This window comes from Lolium rigidum, chromosome 5 (assembly GCF_022539505.1).
Source record: "Lolium rigidum isolate FL_2022 chromosome 5, APGP_CSIRO_Lrig_0.1, whole genome shotgun sequence".
NCBI classification, from domain to species: Eukaryota; Viridiplantae; Streptophyta; class Magnoliopsida; order Poales; family Poaceae; genus Lolium; species Lolium rigidum.
Genome location: NC_061512.1, coordinates 34,551,485 through 34,571,867, shown reverse-complemented (window position 1 = coordinate 34,571,867; position 20,383 = coordinate 34,551,485). Strand labels below are relative to the sequence as shown.

General features: G+C 45.6%; 1 protein-coding gene across 1 annotated transcript; it reads left to right on the top strand.

Moving 5' to 3' along the window:
• The first annotated feature begins 423 nt into the window (after positions 1-423).
• Positions 424-20,332, top strand: LOC124655838 (putative disease resistance RPP13-like protein 3). The gene is made up of 4 exons (XM_047194673.1): positions 424-689; positions 13,111-13,326; positions 18,097-19,313; positions 19,410-20,332. The coding sequence occupies exons 1-4, from the start codon at positions 424-426 to the stop codon at positions 20,330-20,332; spliced, it is 2,622 nt and encodes an 873-aa protein (XP_047050629.1).
• Positions 20,333-20,383: the final 51 nt, after the last annotated feature.

Below are 20,383 nucleotides of genomic sequence, written 5' to 3'. Positions count from 1 at the left end.
TGTAGCTTAGCTACACGTCTGACATGACGCTGATGCTGCTATTCTTTTCAAGCTAGGCATATTTTAGCCGGTAATGCATGCATCACGTTTGTTGGGAGGAAAGGCATATAAAACCAGCAAGAAAATGCTCAGATGCTGCAAGTTATCTTGAAGAAGAATAGACAAGGAATCACGTTTTGTGGCAGGAGAAGGAGAAATCATAGAAATAGCAGCAAGAAACAGATAGATTCCGTTTCGTCTTCCGTCCGTATAATGATTCTATGCCTCCCTCGATTGCGACTCAAAGTAAGGAAGAGCTATAAATCCATGGCAGGCAGGCAGGCAGGCAGGCAGGGAACCACTATATATGTGATGTGAGCTCCTGCCATCTACATTGCGTTGCAAGAGCGAGCAGACAGATTGTCTCAAGCAAAACAGGCCAAGATGGCGGAGGCCGTCATCGGGTCGCTGGTCGGGAAGCTGCAGGACCTAATGGTGAGCGAGGCTCGGAGGATGGCGGCGGTGAGCGACGACGTAGGGACGCTGCTGGACAAGCTCGTGTGGATCGAGGCCTTCCTCCACGACGCGGAGCCGCGGCGGCGCGTACAGAGGGACCAGCACATCAAGGTGTGGCTGCAACAGACCCGCAGGGCGTTCGAGGACGCCGAGGACGCCGTCGACCGGTACTACGTCCAGGTCGACCTCTCCAGGTGTGTTCAATTAACTAGCGATCTCCGGCCCTTTCCATGCAAAATAAATACATTACTAAAATAAACGGCGTCTTCTCAACAAACATTTCACGTGACTTTTTCTAAAACTAGCACGATATCCATGCCTTGCAACGGATCAACAAATGATATAATATTTTATACGAAAATAGAAAAAGCAGAAGATTTGTTGGACATAAAAAATTTCCAATTGAGAGGCATTATCGTGTCAATTTTCAATTTTCCTTGGAATCAGCATGTCAAAGCCTCACAGGTGGGCTTTTTTTTTACCTTACCCAACGACACCTTTCCAATCCTGTTTTCTTGGGAGCATCGCAGCCTCGTAGGGGGACATTTTTTTATCTCGCCCGAAAACAACAATCCGATCTCGATCAACCAATCCAATGCAGAGGATATGACGTTGTGGTTCACCTTCAAAATTCTTTTCAAAACCAATATTCCACACATAAGTGCGTATTAAAATAATTTAATATATGCTCACAAATCTCGAAAACTGATTGTTTTTTTCTAGTTACAAGTGTGCTTCAATTCAAAAAATAATAATTGGTAGTGGACTACAAATGATATTTTTTCAATTTTTTTTTAAACGGAGGCAAAAGCTTTGCCTCAATCTATTAATTAAGGAGAAGTTTTTGGACAAGATAGTCCATACAAGCGAACACCCAACAAAAACAAAGTACAAGATTACTCTCCCGGCATTATTTCTCCTAAGCGTTTAGCTCCCGCCAAAACCCACAACCGTGCCTCTCTCTTTATCTTGTCAAGCATGACAGAAGGTGGAGCGTGCTTGTTGTGGAAGACCCTTGCGTTCCGCTCGGCCCAAATTTCCCAAGTAACGAGTAGAGATAGGGAGGCGATCGCTCTCCGGTTTGGAGTTGCGCCACTTGTCATTTGGTTCCACCAATTGTTGATAGAGAGACCCACCCATTGGCCCGGCATGATGCCGGGGATGCCCAACCAAACACGAATGAGGTTCCATAGACGCACCACATAACGACAATGGATGAAAAGGTGGCAAACCGATTCCGTTTCTTGCTTGCAAAGAGGGCATAAGCCACAATTTGGCCAACCACGTTTTTGTAACCGGTTGGCGGTCCAAATTCTATTTTGCGTTAGAAGCCAAGCGAAGAACTTTGCCTTTGGAGTGGCCCAAACCTTCCATACCGACTTATACAGATTGGAGGTAGTTGATCCGAAGAATTGCAAATCATAAACCGACTTGACCGAATATTGTCCATTTGACGTGAGCCTCCACGAGATGGTGTCTTCAATCTCCTCAATTAGGTGTACCTCTTGCAACTTGGCCCAAAGGTTAATGAATTGGAAGAGATGGTCGATAGTGAAGTTTTCATCCAAAATGATTTTCCCAACCCAAGCGTTTGCCTCCATCGCTATATTCACTTTCCAAAATTTCCTTTTTGAACACGCAAAGGTAAGTGGCGCAATCTCCTTTGGCTTTCTTCCTTCAAGCAAAGGGGCATCCCAAAACGAAGTCTTGCACCCGTTGCCAATGGTGATTTTGGTGGCGGCATAGAAAATGTCCATGTCCGCCTCGGAGCATGGGTTACTTGACCCGGCCCAAATCTTGGAGCTATCCGTCCATTCAAGCCACGGCCAACGAAGGCGAAGAGCCGCCACAAATTTGTCTAAGCACATGACTCCAAGCCCACCAAGCTTCTTGGGGCGGCAAACCGTCTTCCAATTAACTTTGCATTTCGCCCTGGTTGTGGTGTCCTTCGCCGACCAAAGGGAAGCTCTTTTGATTTTGTTGATGAATTTAATAGTGTCCGGTGGAACAACAAGCGGTGTGAGGTAGTAAGTGGCTTGAGAGGTGATGAACGATTTGACAAGAGCCGTGCGGCCGGCCGTGGTGATAGATTTGCCACCCCAAGATGGAAGCTTCCCGGCACATTTGTCCTCAAGGTGTTGAAAATCGACACGCTTAAGCTTCCACACCGAGAGCGGGAGCCCAAGGTACTTCAAGGGGAAAGAAGTTCTTATCGCCGGTATACCCTCAAGAATGTCATCAAGGTTGATATCGTCGCAACGGATGGGAACCACCGATGTTTTTTGGAAGTTGGTACATAGGCCGGTGACATCGCCAAAGCACTCAAGGATCTTAGCCAAGTTGATGATGTCCTCCCGAATAGGGGCAACTGAGTTTATGCAGTTACAAATCTTTCAATGTATAAATTATGAAATTAGTGGCATGCGAATGTCCTGAAAGAAAAGAAAAAACACATAGAAGGAAACAAACAACCCTAGTCTACCTATTTTTGTAGGCTTAGAGAAAATAGGCCAACCAAATTCGTTCAGGTCCGTGACGGCGTGTTGTGTTTCCAGTGGCTGAATAGGAAAAATACAGGATCTTTTGCATAAATGAAATAGATAGATGGACTAAAATGAAAAACTGATGAAGATAAGGCTGTCTCCATCGTGATCCTCTCTACGGAAATCATCTGATTTTCTCAGCAGTGCGTGTGTGTGGTTTGGAACTTCGGAGCAGCGCCCGTCTTTAGGAGGAGCAAGGCCGTGTCCTGAGCCGTCCTCGAGGAGGAGGCGCACCAGAGAGGATTCGGGATCTCCAGCCCGGCCTCCGGCCTCCGCCCCGGCCCTAAACTCCGGCAGGCGCGACGCGCCCAGCCTGTCCCTCTCGCCTGGTCTCATTTTCTTTCTCTGCTCCCCTCCCGAATACCTCGATTCAGCGCCGCTCTGTGCTCTATGCTAGCTTAAAGACTGCTTGCTCTTCCTGGCTCTCTCTTCCATTTTGGAGACCATCACAGGGGTGTTTCCGTTTAATTACGATCCGTGCAATCCTCCCTTGCATTCTTTGAGAGAATTTCTCTTCCATGACCATTGGGAGAACAACAGTTCTGCTGGCTTGTTGACTCCCGCCTCAGCTCGACGATTAGCAACTTGGGATCCTATATAAATCGGCGGGGCTCAGTTTAACAAGGCGAGGTGGGATTATCGTCTATCAAGGCGAGTTGGTTGCCAATTTTTCTGACAGAAATCATAAATCATTTTTTTTGAAAGATTCTTTTCTATTTCACTCAAGTTGCTTTCATAGAAAAGCAGGGCCCATGTGTGGGTCTCCTATCAAATTATTTTCAGTCAAGTTAGTATATCATGTTTACTATTTGGAAAAAAAAAGAGATAAATGGCATACAAGTGTTCGACTTTAAATTAATAAAGCCAACAATTTCACGGTAAGTTATTACACGATGTGGCATACATTTTAGCCTAGAGTCTTGATGCTCAAACATTCACAAACTTAAACAGGGCGGACTCCCCAAACAGGCAGGAAATGTTGGATACATGCGAATCCAAGAGATGTGTTCTAGGAGGAGCGCTTGTCGCTTGAAACCCATTTATCTTGATTGCCATCCACTTTAGAGCGGCTCGCTCCTTTAGTTTGGCCGTGATGATCTTCCAAAGCTACATGAAAATCATGATTTTGTATATAATGTCAATGAAGTGTTTAAGGACATTTGTTTCAATCATAAGCTTGTTTCATATGTAGCAAAGGGCACTGCGCTAGAAAAAATGTGCATAGTAATCTACACACATGTCTAACAATATCTCTAAAAACAGCAAAGAATTTACCAAAATTCAACGCGTTCCGGCGGCACCGAAGTAGTTGCGGAAGCACACTTCAAGAATATTTGCCATCACACACTCCAAAAATATGTGCACGCAATCTTCCCGTTTCCCGTACAAGGAGCAGGTCGTGTTCAAAGGACCCTGCGTTTTGCCGATCTGTTGACTAGAAGGGAATCGATTGAGCACACGCTGCAAGGAGAAAATGCAGATTTTGATGGGGAATTTAATTGCCAATATCTCTCTGAAGTGCCCAACCGACCCTCCTTGTGAAAACTTGGCTTATATCGAACTGGATGTGTACTCTACTGAAGGATCTAAAGCCCAAGAAACCCAATCCTGGCTCCCCTTTGGGCTAAAATCCTAAATATCTGCATCGAGGGCAGCCCATTGAGTAGCCCATGCATGACTAAAGTACCATCTGAAACAAATAAGCCAATTCTTGCCCAATGGGCCCGACCAAATGTAAACATGGGGTTGGAGAACATTGAGAAGAGGATGGGGCTGGTCCTTGAGCATTCGCTCTCTAATCCACATGTCCATCCAAAAGAGTTGTGGAATCCTTCCCACACCTCATGCTTCACTCCTAACTTGAAGAAAGGTTCTATGTTTTGTTTAATCCAGAAAATAGGAGGCCCCATGTTCCTATCTTGAAATCTTTCCTAAGCTTAATGTTACTTCAGTCGTATAATCCTTTCCTAGATCGGATTGCCTCCTTGATAGAGTTTCTAAAGCCTATGTTTGAGCATCAAAGCTAGGTTAATCCTTTTGGTATTGATCAAACCGAGTCCCTAGCTATATTTTTGCCGACACACCTCCAGAAAATTGACCATGTGGTATTTATGATTGGGATTAGACCCTTCCAAGTAGAAGCCGGAACAATGCGAGTCGAACTTCACACGTGTACCATCCTACATAAGGAAAATTCCCATTCCAAATGTGGGAAGGCTGGCCAGGCAGGTGTTCAAAAGAAGTCCTCCACCCAAGAAGACAAACCTTCCCGCTTTCCAACCAAAAATTAAAATAAACTTCTCTATGGTGATATTTCCGTCTGACACTGGCAAACCGGGATATATGAAAGGTAAGGCACATATGAAACAATTCAGATTGTTGGCGACCCTATGATGTGCCCCTCCCGATCCAATGATCGGGACCACTTCACTCTTGTGAAAGGGTATCTTCACGCCTCACATTGCTTCAAAACAACATGGTAATAAGTTAAGATTGAAAATGTCAAGTTCATTATTTTGAATCAGGATCAAAGTGGAATCCACATATTGTAGATGTGTAATTCCTCTGGAATTAGACATGACACCACTCCACGTATGTGCATGACCTAGCAAGCCGACAATAGAAACACTGAAATGTAAAACATCATTTTAACTAATCGACAAGACTTTTTATAGAAGGATATGCTATCTAGTCCAGAGATTTTTATAGAAGAATATCTTTCACTCTTACGGTATATCTCCCGAGAGCAAGCCTCACAATGAATTAGATAAACATATCAATCCCCTTTTAGGTTAGTCTATAATTGTTCTTGTTGTATTTGCTACAAATGAGATTGAAGTCCCATCCCAAAACCATAGGTAGCAGGGAGAGGACAACGTATGATTTTGTTTGTCAGCTCATTCAAAAACTCACTCAATCTAGAGTAGTCAATGGTTCATATAAATCGATGATTTCCATGTTCTTATTTATGAAGCATAGGAGAATCAAAGCACTTCGTAAAAACTTACCCCGTTTACTTGCCCCTAATTCAAGCATAGTGTCTCAGAATCCCAATACCTTTCCCCCTAAATGCCATCAACCGAGAAGCGGGACAAATAGAACTTATCACCTATTTCTATTCTTTGTAGTTCTTGTTATGTGAAATCATATTTGATTGTTTCTTTGAGAAGGTCTACACAAATTCTATCACACCATATGTTGTCTTTAATGGGTGTTAGGCACCCCCACTTGACAAACCCCCTGATGCTATAGAAGAGGATCCACATTGGGTAACCTTCCTAGTAGCATGTGCTTCGCAGGTTAGTGGATGTATCCCCCTCCCCGCCCCGGAAGTTGCTTCTTCGTCTTCCTTTGTGTTTGGATGTATGGGGGTATTCGCATATTGTTGAGACTTATCTAGTTCCCACCCTTCCGAACCAGTGCCTCAACAAGTTTTCTTTTCATTTGTTTGGCAACGCCTTCACCTTGTTCTCTATTCCTTTGTCTCCACTTTTTTCATGTTTATGCCAACGGGGTATGACATAGCTCTTCTGTCTTAATTGAAGACATAAATTCTCAATGAGTAGCGGTGGAAGCACTAAACACAACAAGACCACTATCTTTAGCTACTTTTAATAAGTTTTAATTCGGTAAATAATGTAAAGAGGAGAAAATAGGGTGGGCTACCTGGGGCATTTTTCAGAGGTGAGGGGGATAGCATGTTGGAGAATTGAACCCTCCGTTAGCCCCTTTCCACTGGTGGTCTTCCTCCCTTGAATCACCAAAGTTGCTTTGATCTTCTTTTCTCTGGCAACCAACCCCGCAAGCTCTGGCACAACCACCCCATCTCAGAGTGACTCCTTTGTCATCTCACAAGTGGAATTTCTGAGGAACCGTTCAACTCATCTTCGTCATTCACCATTGGTTGGATCTTGATACATAACTTCTTACTTTTCACCTTCACAGACGCAATATCCAAATTCCAACTTCTCTTGACTCTTCCATCCCACCTCCTCCTTACCAGATTGCGGCAGTTTCAACGTCTTGGATGTGAATATATAGCATTGGCGTCCACCGCTGGCATGGCATCTGAAGAAGAGATATCCACCATCGTAGTTGGATCTACTGGTGCTTGCTCAGTTGAAGTCAATACGGCTAATGCTTGATGGCAATTAATATACTTGTGGCGTCAAATTATAGCCATATTGAACATAGTCTTCAGGTAGATTGCTAGTGGAGTTGATGCTGCCTTCGGCTTGGATATTGGCAGTCATGGCTGGGGTGCCCACGGACTAGATGAGGGGCACATGATTTGGTTGCACACTAGTCTGACCAGCGAAGGGAAAAACTTTCAGGACAGTCCAACACCCTCTTTTGCTACCAACATGGCCTTTCACTTTTTCTTGCGAATCAGAAGCCTTCCTCCGTTGTCAATCCAGCACTCCTCATTGGTGCTCTAGTCTTCTACCATGCATTTCGTCATCATCATTCTTCCCATAGTCTTTAGGATTGGAGGAGGTGGGAAAGAACTAATTGGGTTATTGCCAAGCTTAACCTTGATTCAGACCAATAAGCCTTCCATATTAATAAACAACTGAACCGCGAACTGATCAATCTGACCTGAGACTAGACTGGCAGCCAAATTTCAGGCACATGGGTGTAGATGCGTGAGATTTCGTTCACCACGAACGGTCTTGCCACCATCGATCATGCTGTCAGCAAGCCAAAGATTCAGATTGCAAGTGAATCTATTACATCATGGAGATGCACCTACGAGTAGAGAGCCGCCTCAAGATACGCGATGGTGCAGATTTCTCTTGTTGGCAATGGGATACCACCGACCCCGATGATCATGCAAGGTATTTCTTTTGAAGGGAACACGACTGTGATGGTTGTCATGCAAGGGATTTCTTTTGAAGGGAACACGACTGTGATGGTTGTTTCGCTTAACTTCTTAACCTTGATCTGCCATTTCCCATCAACCATGGTTATGAATTCAGTAAAATACATGGCGGATACTTAAACTTGCTGGCGTGGTTCAAATTGATCACCGTACTCAGAGAATACCAAATTGCGGTCACTGAATACGATAAGCACGCTCATAGACGGTCACTGGGTCCGAGAGCGTGATGTATTTGTCAACGTGGCGTTCACAGGACCCACATGTCATCACACATGCAGGTTCTAGCAGTGATTTGTTATTTTGCAGGAAACCTCCTGAAGTTTGGGAATTGCAGACAGCCACCCATCCCTTCATCTGCTTTAGCAGGAATCCGGCGCCCCTCCTCATGCCGGCGCTGCCCTACCTCTGCACCCCGCGCCCTGGCTAGCCTCGCAGCTCAAGAATGGCAGCGCTCACCGCCTCACCCGAATCATCAGCAGCTTCCGATTTTCAGTCAGCAGAGGCGAGCATCGCCACCGGTAAATCCGACCCGTTCCTCCTCCAGTCCTCCTCCTCGTCGGTGCTGCCCCGCCTCACATGCCGCCCCGGCCTCCCACCCAGCGCGCCACGCAAGAAAACGGCGTCAGGCATCACCGGCTACAACGCGAACGCCGCCGGCTCCCCTCGCCCCGGCGCCGCCCCCTCTGGCTCTCCTACCCGACCGCGAAGAGGACGCCAGCTACAGGTGTTGCAAAAGCATCCACTCCGTCATCTCGCGCGTCTGACCTCCACCGGCGCCGTAGCCTAGCCACCGCGTCACTATCGAGTAAGCCGCCCGCGCGCCCTGCCTGCCGTGCTGCTCGCACGCCCCTCGTTGCAAGCAGCTCCGGCCACCACCCCCGACGGTGCTCCTCCACTCCCTCGTGCTCTCCATCCCCATGGAGGTGTTCACCGAGCGTCCGCGATACCGGCAGGCACTACTCCGGCGGAAATTGCTTGCGGGAGTTACGGACATAGGGGAGCACGAATCCGATATTGGCGAGCAAGAACGCGTGCTGGCATGGATGGTGGCGACGTGCGTGAGGGCAGTGGCGTCGTGGGTGTTGGCATGTGGTGGCATGGTTGTGATCAGTGCCGCGTCGTCCACGATGTGTAAGGGTTGATGTGGTCGGAGGCGTAGAAGAGCAGGCGAGGACAGGGGATTAGAATCCATACGGGAGCACGACGATAGGCTCTCCGCTCCGAAGGCCACACGCGCGTCAGGCGCCATGCCGCTCCCCATGGTCTGGGAGGAGGAGGCCTGGGAGCTCTGCTATCACTAGCGCTATAGAGATAAGGGTTTTTTTTTTTGTAAAAGGAACCTCACCTGACCAGTCAACCTATTGCCAAATTGACTGACAGATGGGGTCAACAACTCGCCACGTCATCAAATACATTGTGCCATTAACACCAGTGACCGTCTATGAGTCTCTAAGTCGTATTCAGTGACCGCAATTTGGTATTCTCTGAGTATGGTGACCAATCTGAACCTACCCAGCAAGTTCAAGTATCCACTATGTATGTTACTCTTATGAATTCATGCTCCACTTGCCGGGTGATTCAGATCTACTCCCTCCGTTCTTTTTTAATTGACTCAGATTTAGTACAACTTTGTACTAAATTTGAGTCAATTAAAAAGGAACGGAGGGAGTAGAAGCTTTGCATTTAACGTCACAGTTGTGGGAGCGAGAGCGTGTTCCCATCATTTTTCACTATTTGGTAATTAGTAAAATTAAATCTTCTTTGAACCAAACAAATTAGGGAACAAATAACATGTAAAGAAGCTAGAGTTCCCCACATGGCCTGCCATTTGCAAGATGCTGATCAGTTAAAACCAATCAAATTATATTCTTATGTTCTAAATGGTTGTACCATAAATCTTCTTAACATGGCTGCTGAGGAAATATGTTAGCTAATCCATGTATCCAAAAAAAAAATCTCGTAGTTTGAATGTTTGTGTGCTCTCTAAAATAGCACATATAAAAGATGCTACTTGCTCTTGAGACAGCTAGATACAAACTCTTACTTAGGCTGTATACACCATTTAAAGAATTGTATCAAACTAAGCAAGTCAAATTTACACTAAGTTAATAAGAATCAAATAAATTAAATTGAAATTGTACTCGCTTTTTGATAGTATGAGTCAATTTTCACATGAAAACATGTTATTATCAGTAGTTTACATGATCACACAAAGCAACAACTAATAGTCCGATTGCACCGGCTAGCTAGTGGTTTAATTTAATATTTGTTTTTTCCAATCTCAATGTAATATTTCATAAAATAAATATTTAAAATAAATCTGTTTGTTGCATATAGGCTTATAAAAAAATATAACCCATTGATTTTTTGTGGGTCAAAATTGTAAATACCTAGTTTTTGAAAGGTAACATTGTGCAGGAGAAAACGTACAATATATTAAGACTTAGTTTATGGTTGTTGAACTATGAAGTAATGTAATTATTTCGTAATCTATTGTGGGAGAGCTGTTGTAGAAAAATGATAGTTTTTTTTGAGAAATAGATAATAATCCGAGCAATTTTAGAAGGAGGAGATAGTTAAATTTAATCATTTGCATTTTTCACAAATCAAATTCATTACAAGAAAAGGATATTTTTTGTAATTGTTTTTGATTGTTGATGTTTCCAAATGTTGTTCTTACTAGGTTTTAAGTAGATTGTAATTTAAGGAAAAAAAAAAGAAAATAGTAAGATTGATAAGAGATCTCTAGCAGATCTGCCATAGTCTGGAAAAGTTGGATCCAGCACACTGGAAATGCATATAGGGTATTGAAACATTGCGACGCAAATCAGATACCGGAAACAAAAAAATTGCATAATTTGAATTTGGATATTTGTGCAATATTCTGACATAGATAGCTCATCAAGTGAAGGAAACAACTGCAAATGATGATGATAGCATACACAACTAAACCTAAACTACATATAGTTGATAAAATTGATGCGGAATGAGGTGGCGGTAGCGGAGACGATGCGGCTGTGGAGCTTCATCACTGCCAAAAGAGGCGGCGCTCCTTGAACCGTTCGCACTCGAAGATCACACGGTTCAGTTGGTCGTTGTAGAAGTCGCCAATGCGGCGGCGCTCTCTTGAATTCCCTCCGCATCACTGCCTCTTCGTCAATGCCGTGCTGTGCGCTGCGACCTCTTGAATGCCCTCCGCATCACCGCCTCTTCATCTTACGGAGAGACAAACTCGCTCTCCTCCTACTGCTCCACATCCTCGCCCCCTACTCTGCGTCCTCGCCGTTCACTTCCAAATAATCCTAGGTATCATCTTCCTTCTCATCCTCCTCATCGTCTGAAGACATCGACTACACGATAATGCACTGGCATTCGTTGGCCCTGGGCTCTCCGCCGCGGGAGGGTAAGCAGGCACATGAGCAAGAGACCAGAACTACAGGTAGTACACGTCCTGGCGAGCGTGCAATTTCATGTGCCCTAACTAAACGTCCACGCTCATAGATGCCGCTGCTTGAAGGTTCATGGTGGCGGGATGGGCTAGTGCTATGGGATCCATCCATTGGTGTGCCGGATCTACTCGCAATTGCTCGCTAGAGTGTGGGCGATTTTCTGACCAAGGAGGCGAGGCGACAGTGGCGGAACGGGGATTTGGTACCCGATACCCCTCAGCCTGGGTATGTAAGGCGTCACCGGTTAGGTTTCTAGGTTACCCAAAATATTTTTTCCAGAACGGTCTATTTTCTGGTATCTCATCGGAGCACGAAAACAACCATGCAGATACCCAAAAATGGCCGGAGTTTTTTGGTATTGGCTGTTATTGGGGATCTTCGATAGATGCTCTAAATGTTGGTTTGTCAAACGGAATTATAATTCACCACGGTGCCAAGCAAAGCCTAAAGTTATTGGTGTGTTTGAATAGATTACAGGATAAGAGCAGAGAATAAATCCTTTCAAATAAGCATGCCTTGTTTTTATCTCCTGAAAATGTGCAAATGAATGAATTGTTTTCGAATATATATTTTCTATACCAAAATGAATGCCATGCAAGTATGCATATATGCGTATCTCTTGTCTTCGTTCTTCAAGACACCAACGATAGGAGCTCAGTTTCTTCTTTTGGTGCGGCGGACTCCCAAATGGAGAATCCACCTCATGCGTGCTAAAGATTTTTGAAATATTCCTACTATTTCTCTTGTATTCATGGCTATGACTGCTCAATTGTGTTTCCTTACGTGACTGAAGGTCAACTTATAATGGCTCAAGCTGAAAAAAGGATCAACATGATAACATTTATTTCCAGATGCACATGAAGATTTTGAATTACTTCTAAAGTATAAAAATAAATGCAGATCTAAACAATGTAAATGTTTGCATTAAGAATCTAAAATACTACTACCTCCATCCGGGTTTATAGGTCCTGCGCGTATTTCTAAGTCGTAAATTTGACTAACATAATGTAAGCTATATATCACAAAACATACTACTATCCAGATGTTCTACTTTCCAATGATGCGATTTTTTATGTTATATAATCTTTATTATGTTGGTTAAACTGATGACCTAGGGATGTGTCGAGGCCATGTAATCGGGAGTATATATATATAATGATTAGCGTAGTATATAGTTACCCTCAAATATGATAATGCAACTCTTTGGAAATGGAACAAAACACAGCTTCTCCGCATCAGATTAATCCATGTAAAGAAATACTACTACTACTACAATGACTACATTTGTTGTTAATTTTATCTCAATCATTTTAGGTATGTTTGGCATTTTGTTAAGGTGCACCCCCTTCTTCAAAAAGAAGAGATAAATTTGTAACAGTCTGACGACATATAGGTATAGTTCTCTCTATAGTTGGAATGTATAATTCTTTCGCTGTTAAATCACTGAAATTATAAAAGATGCACTCTACGCACTTCTGTTGTAATTACAAGAACATATAATAAACCTGCCGCAGGTCCGGTGACCCAAATCTGGTCGTAGTTCAGGGAATACACCTAAGTTCACTCAAGTTTTGTACCCAATATTAGGTGATACGAGGTGCATTATCACACCAATGCACACCGCTCGTACAATACATATAAGCAGGGTACTGATTCGGAACCCTAAACTTTGGCCTGCTGCACACATATGCTCAAGCAGAACTTTAAGACAGTGTTATTGATTTAACTCTTTTTTTGTAAGATACCCAAGCTGTACTCGTGCTACCGTCAAGTTCTTTGCGGGCTTCACCACACAAGTACGTGTGCGGCGCGACCTTTCTTACAGAATCAAAGCAATCAATACAAGACTAGAAGGCATCATCGCGAACAAAGACAGGTACAAATTGGACGATGCATCTGATGCGCCAGTTGTGACCTGGGGACTATCAGCTGACATTTCTACTAGCACCGAGAAGATGTAAGTACACGATTTCTCGACATGCATGCACTTGTATTACCTTTGTTCTATTTTTCTTTCAAAAAAGGGAAGTATACTTTTTTCCTCACAAAATAGAGGATGAGATCCAAAAGATACATACAACCTTCTTTATTAGATTATTTAACAGAAGACTAATAAAAAAATTATATTAAAAAATTCGAAGCCACCACTTAACACCTACAAACTCGACAATGGGCGAAGATCGTGTCACCACGGCCTTGTGCCCTGAACACTCGAAAACCCCCCCATCAACTAGAAAGCGGGAACATCATATACCCAGTGACACCCTCTAGATGAAACAGGAGCGCGCATTTGGTCTTGCATACTCTTAGCGAGCACCTCATGCACACGCTACAGAAGCCATCACCGCCGTCGAACCACTGAGCATCTTCAGAGGTGAGATCTGCAAAGCCCTCGCCAGACATGTCGTAGACGCCGCCACGGTGCCAAACAGTACGTGCCCCTGCCCTACACGCGTCCATCATCGTGCATCTGATGCCGAGATTCTACTGTGTCATGCCGTGGAAACTCATCATCGTTTATGCGATAGGAACAACTCCGCTCCACCTCCAAACCACTCCGTCATATAGTGCTCCAAAGACGATGCCCATAGTAGGAATAACGACCCCAAAGTGTTTCATACATCCAATCCGGGAGACCCGGATCTAAGGTTTCCCCAAGAGCGCTTGAGCAAAAGATGGGGGCTGCAAAAACGATGCCTTCAACAAGGAAAACGATGCCAAGAGGTGATGTCATCGTCAATCTCGGCTTTCACAGGCAGCCACATGAATCCATACCCGGCTGATTGGAACTTGATGCAGCCGCAGACACCGCCGCCGCCGAAGCGACCAACAATCATGCAGCCCGCGCCATCCACCTCCTTGCTGCCCAGAGATCGGGACCAAAGCCGCCGTCCCTCCAAAGGGCCTACCACCGTGCCGCGGGAGCCACCACGCTATGGTGCCTGGCTGCAACACTCCCACAGATCAGAGAAGACGACGCGCGCTGATCCTTTGCGCAAGGGGATGAGGAGGCCTACCCCGCTGCCGGCGACAACCAGGCTTTGCCAGGCTACTCTTAGTGCCGGCGGGGGAGGAGGAGGATATTTGGGGAGGGGCAGTGGGTGGCGGCTAGGGTTTCCCCCTCCCATCACCCCCCGGGGGCAAGAGGAGTTAGATTTAACTAAGCCCCCAAAAAGGGGATATACATGCACACACTTAATATTATTGCAGCTTTATCATCATCCAGAGTGTAAAATTCATGGATAAAAAATAGACAAAACATAAAGACTACTATCCATCATTGATTATATTCATAGGGCGCAACCACCTCGGTTGAAGGTTATCCTATGCGACAATTTCCAGACGGTTGCACCTGAATTCATAAGCTCATGATATTGCACACCCATGTCTACTTTTTTTTCGATAAAATGAATATATGAATATCACGACGATACTAATTAAACTTATCGTCTTCACCAACAAGATGTCCAAAGATATCAAGGATGCACACAGCCAAGAAAAATATAAAAAAGAGAGAAAAGAAAACAAATGTCCTATCGCAGTATTGAACCACCCGCGACAGTAGCACTCTGACCACCACCGAAGACAACACCCGGACTACGAACGAGATTCTCCAAAAATAATGCATCTAAGAATGAAACAATGCAGAAGCGTTGATGTCACCCGATCGAAGATCTTAGGTTTTCACCCTGGAGAAAGTCTGAGAAAACAATGTCTTCAGCAAGTCCATTGCCAGTTGCAACCAATGATGTCCAGACATTGGGTTTTCACCCTAGAAATCGTGGCTTGGTACTTGAGGAGCACCACCAAGAATGCAGTGTTGGAGATATGCCCAAGAGGCAATAATAAAATGGTTATTATAATATATCTTAATGTTCATGATAAATGTTTACACTCCATGCTATAATTGTATTAACCGGAAACATTGATACATGTGTGTTGTGTAAACAACCAAAGTCCCTAGTAAGCCTCTCATTTAACTAGCTTGTTGATTAATAGATGATCATGGTTTCCTGATCATGAACATCGGATGTTATTAATAACAAGGTCATATCATTAGGTGAATGATGTGATGGACACACCCATAGTAAGCATAGCATAAGATCAAGTCATTAAGTTCAAATTGCTATAAGCTTTCGATACATAGTTACCTAGTCCTTCGACCATGAGATCATGTAAATCACTTATACCGGAAGGGTACTTTGATTACATCAAACACCACTGCGTAAATGGGTGGTTATAAAGGTGGGATTAAGTATTCGAAAAGTATGAGTTGAGGCATATGGATCAAGAGTGGGATATTGTCCATCCCGATGACGGATAGATATACTCTGGGCCCTCTCGGTGGAATGTCGTCTGATTAGCTTGCAAGCATGTGACTTGGTCACAAGAGATGACATGCCACGGTACGAGTAAAGAGTACTTGTCGGAGACGAGGTTGAACAAGGTATGGAGATACCGATGATCAAACCTCGGACAAGTAAAATATCGCGTGACAAAGGGAATCAGTATCGTATGTAAATGGTTCAATCGATCACTAAGTTATCGTTGAATATGTGGGAGCCATTATGGATCTCCAGATCCCGCTATTGGTTATTGGTCGGAGAAGAGTCTCGACCATGTTTGCATAGTTCACGAACCGTAGGGTGACACACTTAAGGTTTGATGTCGTTTAAGTAGATATGGAATATGGAATGGAGTTCGAATGTTTGTTCGGAGTCTCGGATGGGATCCAGGACATCACGAGGAGGTCCGGAATGGTCCGGGGAATAAGATTCATATATAGGAAGTCATTTTCTAGGTTTGAAAATGATCCGGTATTTTTCTGGAAGGTTCTGGAAGGTTCTAGAAGAGTCCGGAAGAAATCACCATGGAAGGTGGGACTCCACCCACCATGGCTGGCCAGCCTAAGGGAGGAGGAGTCCCAGGTGGACTCCTCCCATGGTGGCCGGCCAGCCCCATCAAAGGAAGGGGGGAGTCCCACTCCCCCTAGGTTTGGCAATATGGAAGTTTTTGTGTTGGGGTCTTATTCGAAGACTTTTGACCTAACCCTTGGGGATCCACCTATATAATGAGGGAGAGAGGGAGGGAGGCAGCACATCATTGGCCGCACCACCCCTGCCCCCCCTTGAGGCCGGCGCCCCAAGCTCCCCCTCTCCCAAACCCTAACCGCCCCCTCTTCCACCGGCAACTCCAGCAGCGCTTAGGCGAAGCCCTGCCGGAGATCTCCACCACCACCGCCACCACGCCGTCGTGCTGTCGGGATTCCGAGGAGGATCTACTACTTCCGCTGCCCGCTGGAACGGGGAGGAGGACGTCGTCATCAACACCGAACGTGTGACCGAGTACGGAGGTGCTGCCCGTTCGTGGCACCGAAGATCTTCTACGCGCTTTTGCAAGCGGCAAGTGATCGTCTACATCCACCACGAGATCTGATCTCGTTAACACTTTGTGATCTTGAAGGGTATGTTGATCTTCACCTCGTTGCTACCATCTTCTTGATTGGATCTTGGCTTGTTCTTCGTTCTTGCGATAGGAAATTTTTTGTTTTCTATGCTACGAATCCCAACATGCAGTCCACCTGTGTTGCCACCCTTGCTTGCCAAGACTGCTGCTGTCGTTGGTGTCTTGAAGAACGAAGACACTCCAAACTTCACCCCTCGCCAAAATGAAGTCACACTGACTAAAGAAAAGGGCGCAGACGACCGCATGATTCCACTCTAGATTTCAAGTAGCGCCTTATGTCAAACTGCGGAAATCTCCAAGAGCTAGATCAAGGAGGCCATCATCAAGAAGATCAGAGACTTGTTGCAAGAAGAACACTAGAGCCAAACTACCCTTATTAGATCCAAGCCAGCAAACCCCACGCCACACATGGGTTCTCTTTGAGACCAGCCACCCCAATCCCCACTGGCAGCCCGAAGGCTTGACCGGTAGCGAAGAAGGCGACATGCGCTGCCCGAAGCCTGACGATGTCGAGCACGCCGGAGGTGAGCCACCTCCACTTAGCCAATGAGGGGTTGCGCTTCCGCACCGCTGCCACAGGACTACGCCGCCATGCTTCTCGCCTAGGCGGCGTCCTGGCCGGCAAATGCGACCCCCGCCGCCATGCGCCATGGGAGAACCACCACCATCTCTCGGTGCCGCCGCCCGAGCTCCCATCCTTCGCCACGATGACCACGCCGAAGGGCTCCCCGTGTGCGATAAGCCGCCGCGCTATAATACCGCCCCGCCACCGCCTTTGACAGCCGGCTTCCTCCAGCAGCAGCGGGAGAGATAAGAGAGGAGGACCTGGGGGTGGCGTCAGATAGGGTTTCCGCCCGAGCCGCCCCTTGTAGAGTGACTCAGTGCATGTGTGGAGTGGTCCTTGTAGACGCCATATTGACTTCTTTCATTCTTTGGTTTTACCAACGAGAGACCCAAGATCCTACAAGCTTAACTAGTCTCCCATCGTTCAACCGGCGACACCACTGATGTGAACCCAGATTTCTTCCCAGTTCGAGTGTGTGTCTTTGTATTCTTGTTTTGCTATTACTGCGAGAAATATTACCCCCTAACAAGTAACATGACGTGTCAAAGGATTCAAGGAACTCCAAAAGCTTTGCAATTTTTTGTGTTGAAAAACATTGAAACTTCCATTCCGAGAACTAAGAGTATGTAGAGTTTCTTTTTTCATCAATGTGAGTGGAGAATATGTAAACCAATAATATATAAAATAAATCTACAGGGATAATATTGTGCTTCCATTGCTGGCACGAGATAAGCAGCTAGAGTACCTGATGAAATACTTAAAGGCAGAAAACAACACAGGAAGGCAAGATGTGATGTATGTGATAGGAAAGAGTGGTGTGGGCAAGACAAAGCTTGTGAGGAACATGTACGAGCAGCACGAGACCAAGCATCACTTTGATGTACAGGTTTGGGTGAGCGTTGCACCCAATTTAAGTGCCCCCAGCATCCTGAAGTTGATCATTCAGCAATTGGAAGACGGAAATGTTAATTACCACGGAGAAATTACCCGTCTGTACAACTTGAAGAAGGTACTGTACGAAATTAAGTACTTGGTGGTTATAGATGGTGAAGTTAGCAGCATAGAGTGGGAGCGCATACTAACTCAGCTTCCGTACGGCAAGGCCGGGAGCAAGGTAGTGCAGATCACACAGACCAGACCAGAAGCATCGCACGCCACCTGGCAATGCATTGAACTTGATGATCTCAATATGGATGAAGCCACCAACCTGTTCCTAGCGACACTCTTCATGGAGGAGATAGATGAACAGTACTGGAGACATGTGCATCAGAATGTCCGTGAAGACTTCCAAGAACAAATCTTCTACATTACAGGTGGTCTGCCACTTGGACTTGTGCTTCTATCAGGCCTTTTGAGAACAAAGGAGTGCCCTGCAGAATGGTCTACAGTGATTGACAACCTCAAGGTCAAGGCCCTTCGATGGAAGCGCCTCGACACCTTATTATCCATGTGCTTTGATGACCTTCCACATGACCTAAAATCTTGCTTCATGTACTTTGCTGCCTTGCCAGTGAACACACTTATCAGCGCACGTAGCTTAGTGTGCATGTGGTTGGCGGAGGGATTTCTGGGACCAAAAGATGGCAAGGGAATGGAGAAGGTGGGCGAACACTACTTGAAAGAGCTAATTGCAAGGAGGCTGGTGAACCTTGCACCAGCGGCGGATCAAGCTTCTGGGGACGAGCGTGTGGCCATCCAAAGCAAAGTACATGCCTACTTGCTTCGTGAGGCGCAGGAGGCAAGATTTGTGGAAGTCCATAGAGGGAATGACATCTCTGTGCTGTCCAATCCGCGCCGCCTTTCCCTCCAGGGTGATAGGGACAAGTATGTTGCTCTCGTTAACCCTCTGCCCAGGCTACGGTCTATATTGTCATACTCCGAAAAGGTGGATGATATTAGGGAAGAGGAAGAAGATCAGCAAAACCAAGCATGCCCCTGTCTCCATCACTCAAGACACACGAACGACTCCAAGTCCAAGGAGCTCATGGTCATGGAGTCTGCCATAAGACAACTCCTGCAAGGATCTGAGTTCCTTCGTGTCATCAAGCTGCATGGCCTTGAGATTGGAGACAAGCTACCATCTGATATTGGGAATGTGGTGCACTTGCAATACCTCGGCATCACCTCCTGCTCTCTTAAGCGCATACCACCATCAATTGGAAAGATCGCTGGCCTCCAAACACTAGATGTTCGAGACACCAATGTCACGGTACTTCCCGAAGAGTTCTGGAAGATTCGGGAGCTGCGCCATGTTTTTGGCTTCCTGGTCCTTCCTAGGAAACTCGGACACCTAAGGCACTTGCAGACTCTGGAAAGCATAGAGCCCCCCGATGTTCATGGCTGGGAGAGAACAACTCTAGAGAAAATGTTACACCTTGAATCGTTGTACATATGGAAGCTCACCGCCAGAAATGCCAATGCCTTGACCGCTGTCTGCAAACTCCAGTACCTCGTGGTCCTAAGCATACAAGGTGAAATCATTATCTCAAATTTGTTCACTGATTCCAACCTTCCGCGACTTCAGGAAATGAGACTAAAGGGGGTTATTGTGCAACCACTAAATTCTCGAAAGAGCAGCTCTGGCTTCTATCTCCCAAACTTGACGAGGCTATATTTGACGAAGACACAGGTGACGAATGAATTCATAAATAAGCTAGGTAAACTGCCCTTTCTTGCCACTCTTGCCCTAAACCATGGCTCCTACGTAGACACAGATGACCATCTTGTATTCATTAGTGGGTTCCAAAGTCTCAAGGAATTAGTACTAGATGTGATGCTGAAGAAGATCGAAATAGGGGAGTCAGTGTTTCCTAAGCTTGAGCATCTGGAGGTTTTCACCTATTCAGATGATATTTGTGCCGTCATTCATGGTAACAGACCTCACATTCTAAGCCTAATCAAGGAAGCCGATATCCGCTTGTGTGATGAATAGCCTATCCTAGTCGAAGGTAGGAGCATCAACACGGGAATCTTCAATTATGAG

Excerpts from the sequence above, each read along its gene's own strand:
- LOC124655838 (XM_047194673.1), top strand. The coding sequence starts at position 424 with ATGGCGGAGGCCGTCATCGGGTCGCTGGTCGGGAAGCTGCAGGACCTA. Across the intron at positions 690-13,110 it reads GTCCAGGTCGACCTCTCCAG|ATACCCAAGCTGTACTCGTG; the intron begins GTGTGTTCAATT and ends TTTTTTTGTAAG. Across the intron at positions 19,314-19,409 it reads TATTAGGGAAGAGGAAGAAG|AACTCCTGCAAGGATCTGAG; the intron begins ATCAGCAAAACC and ends CTGCCATAAGAC.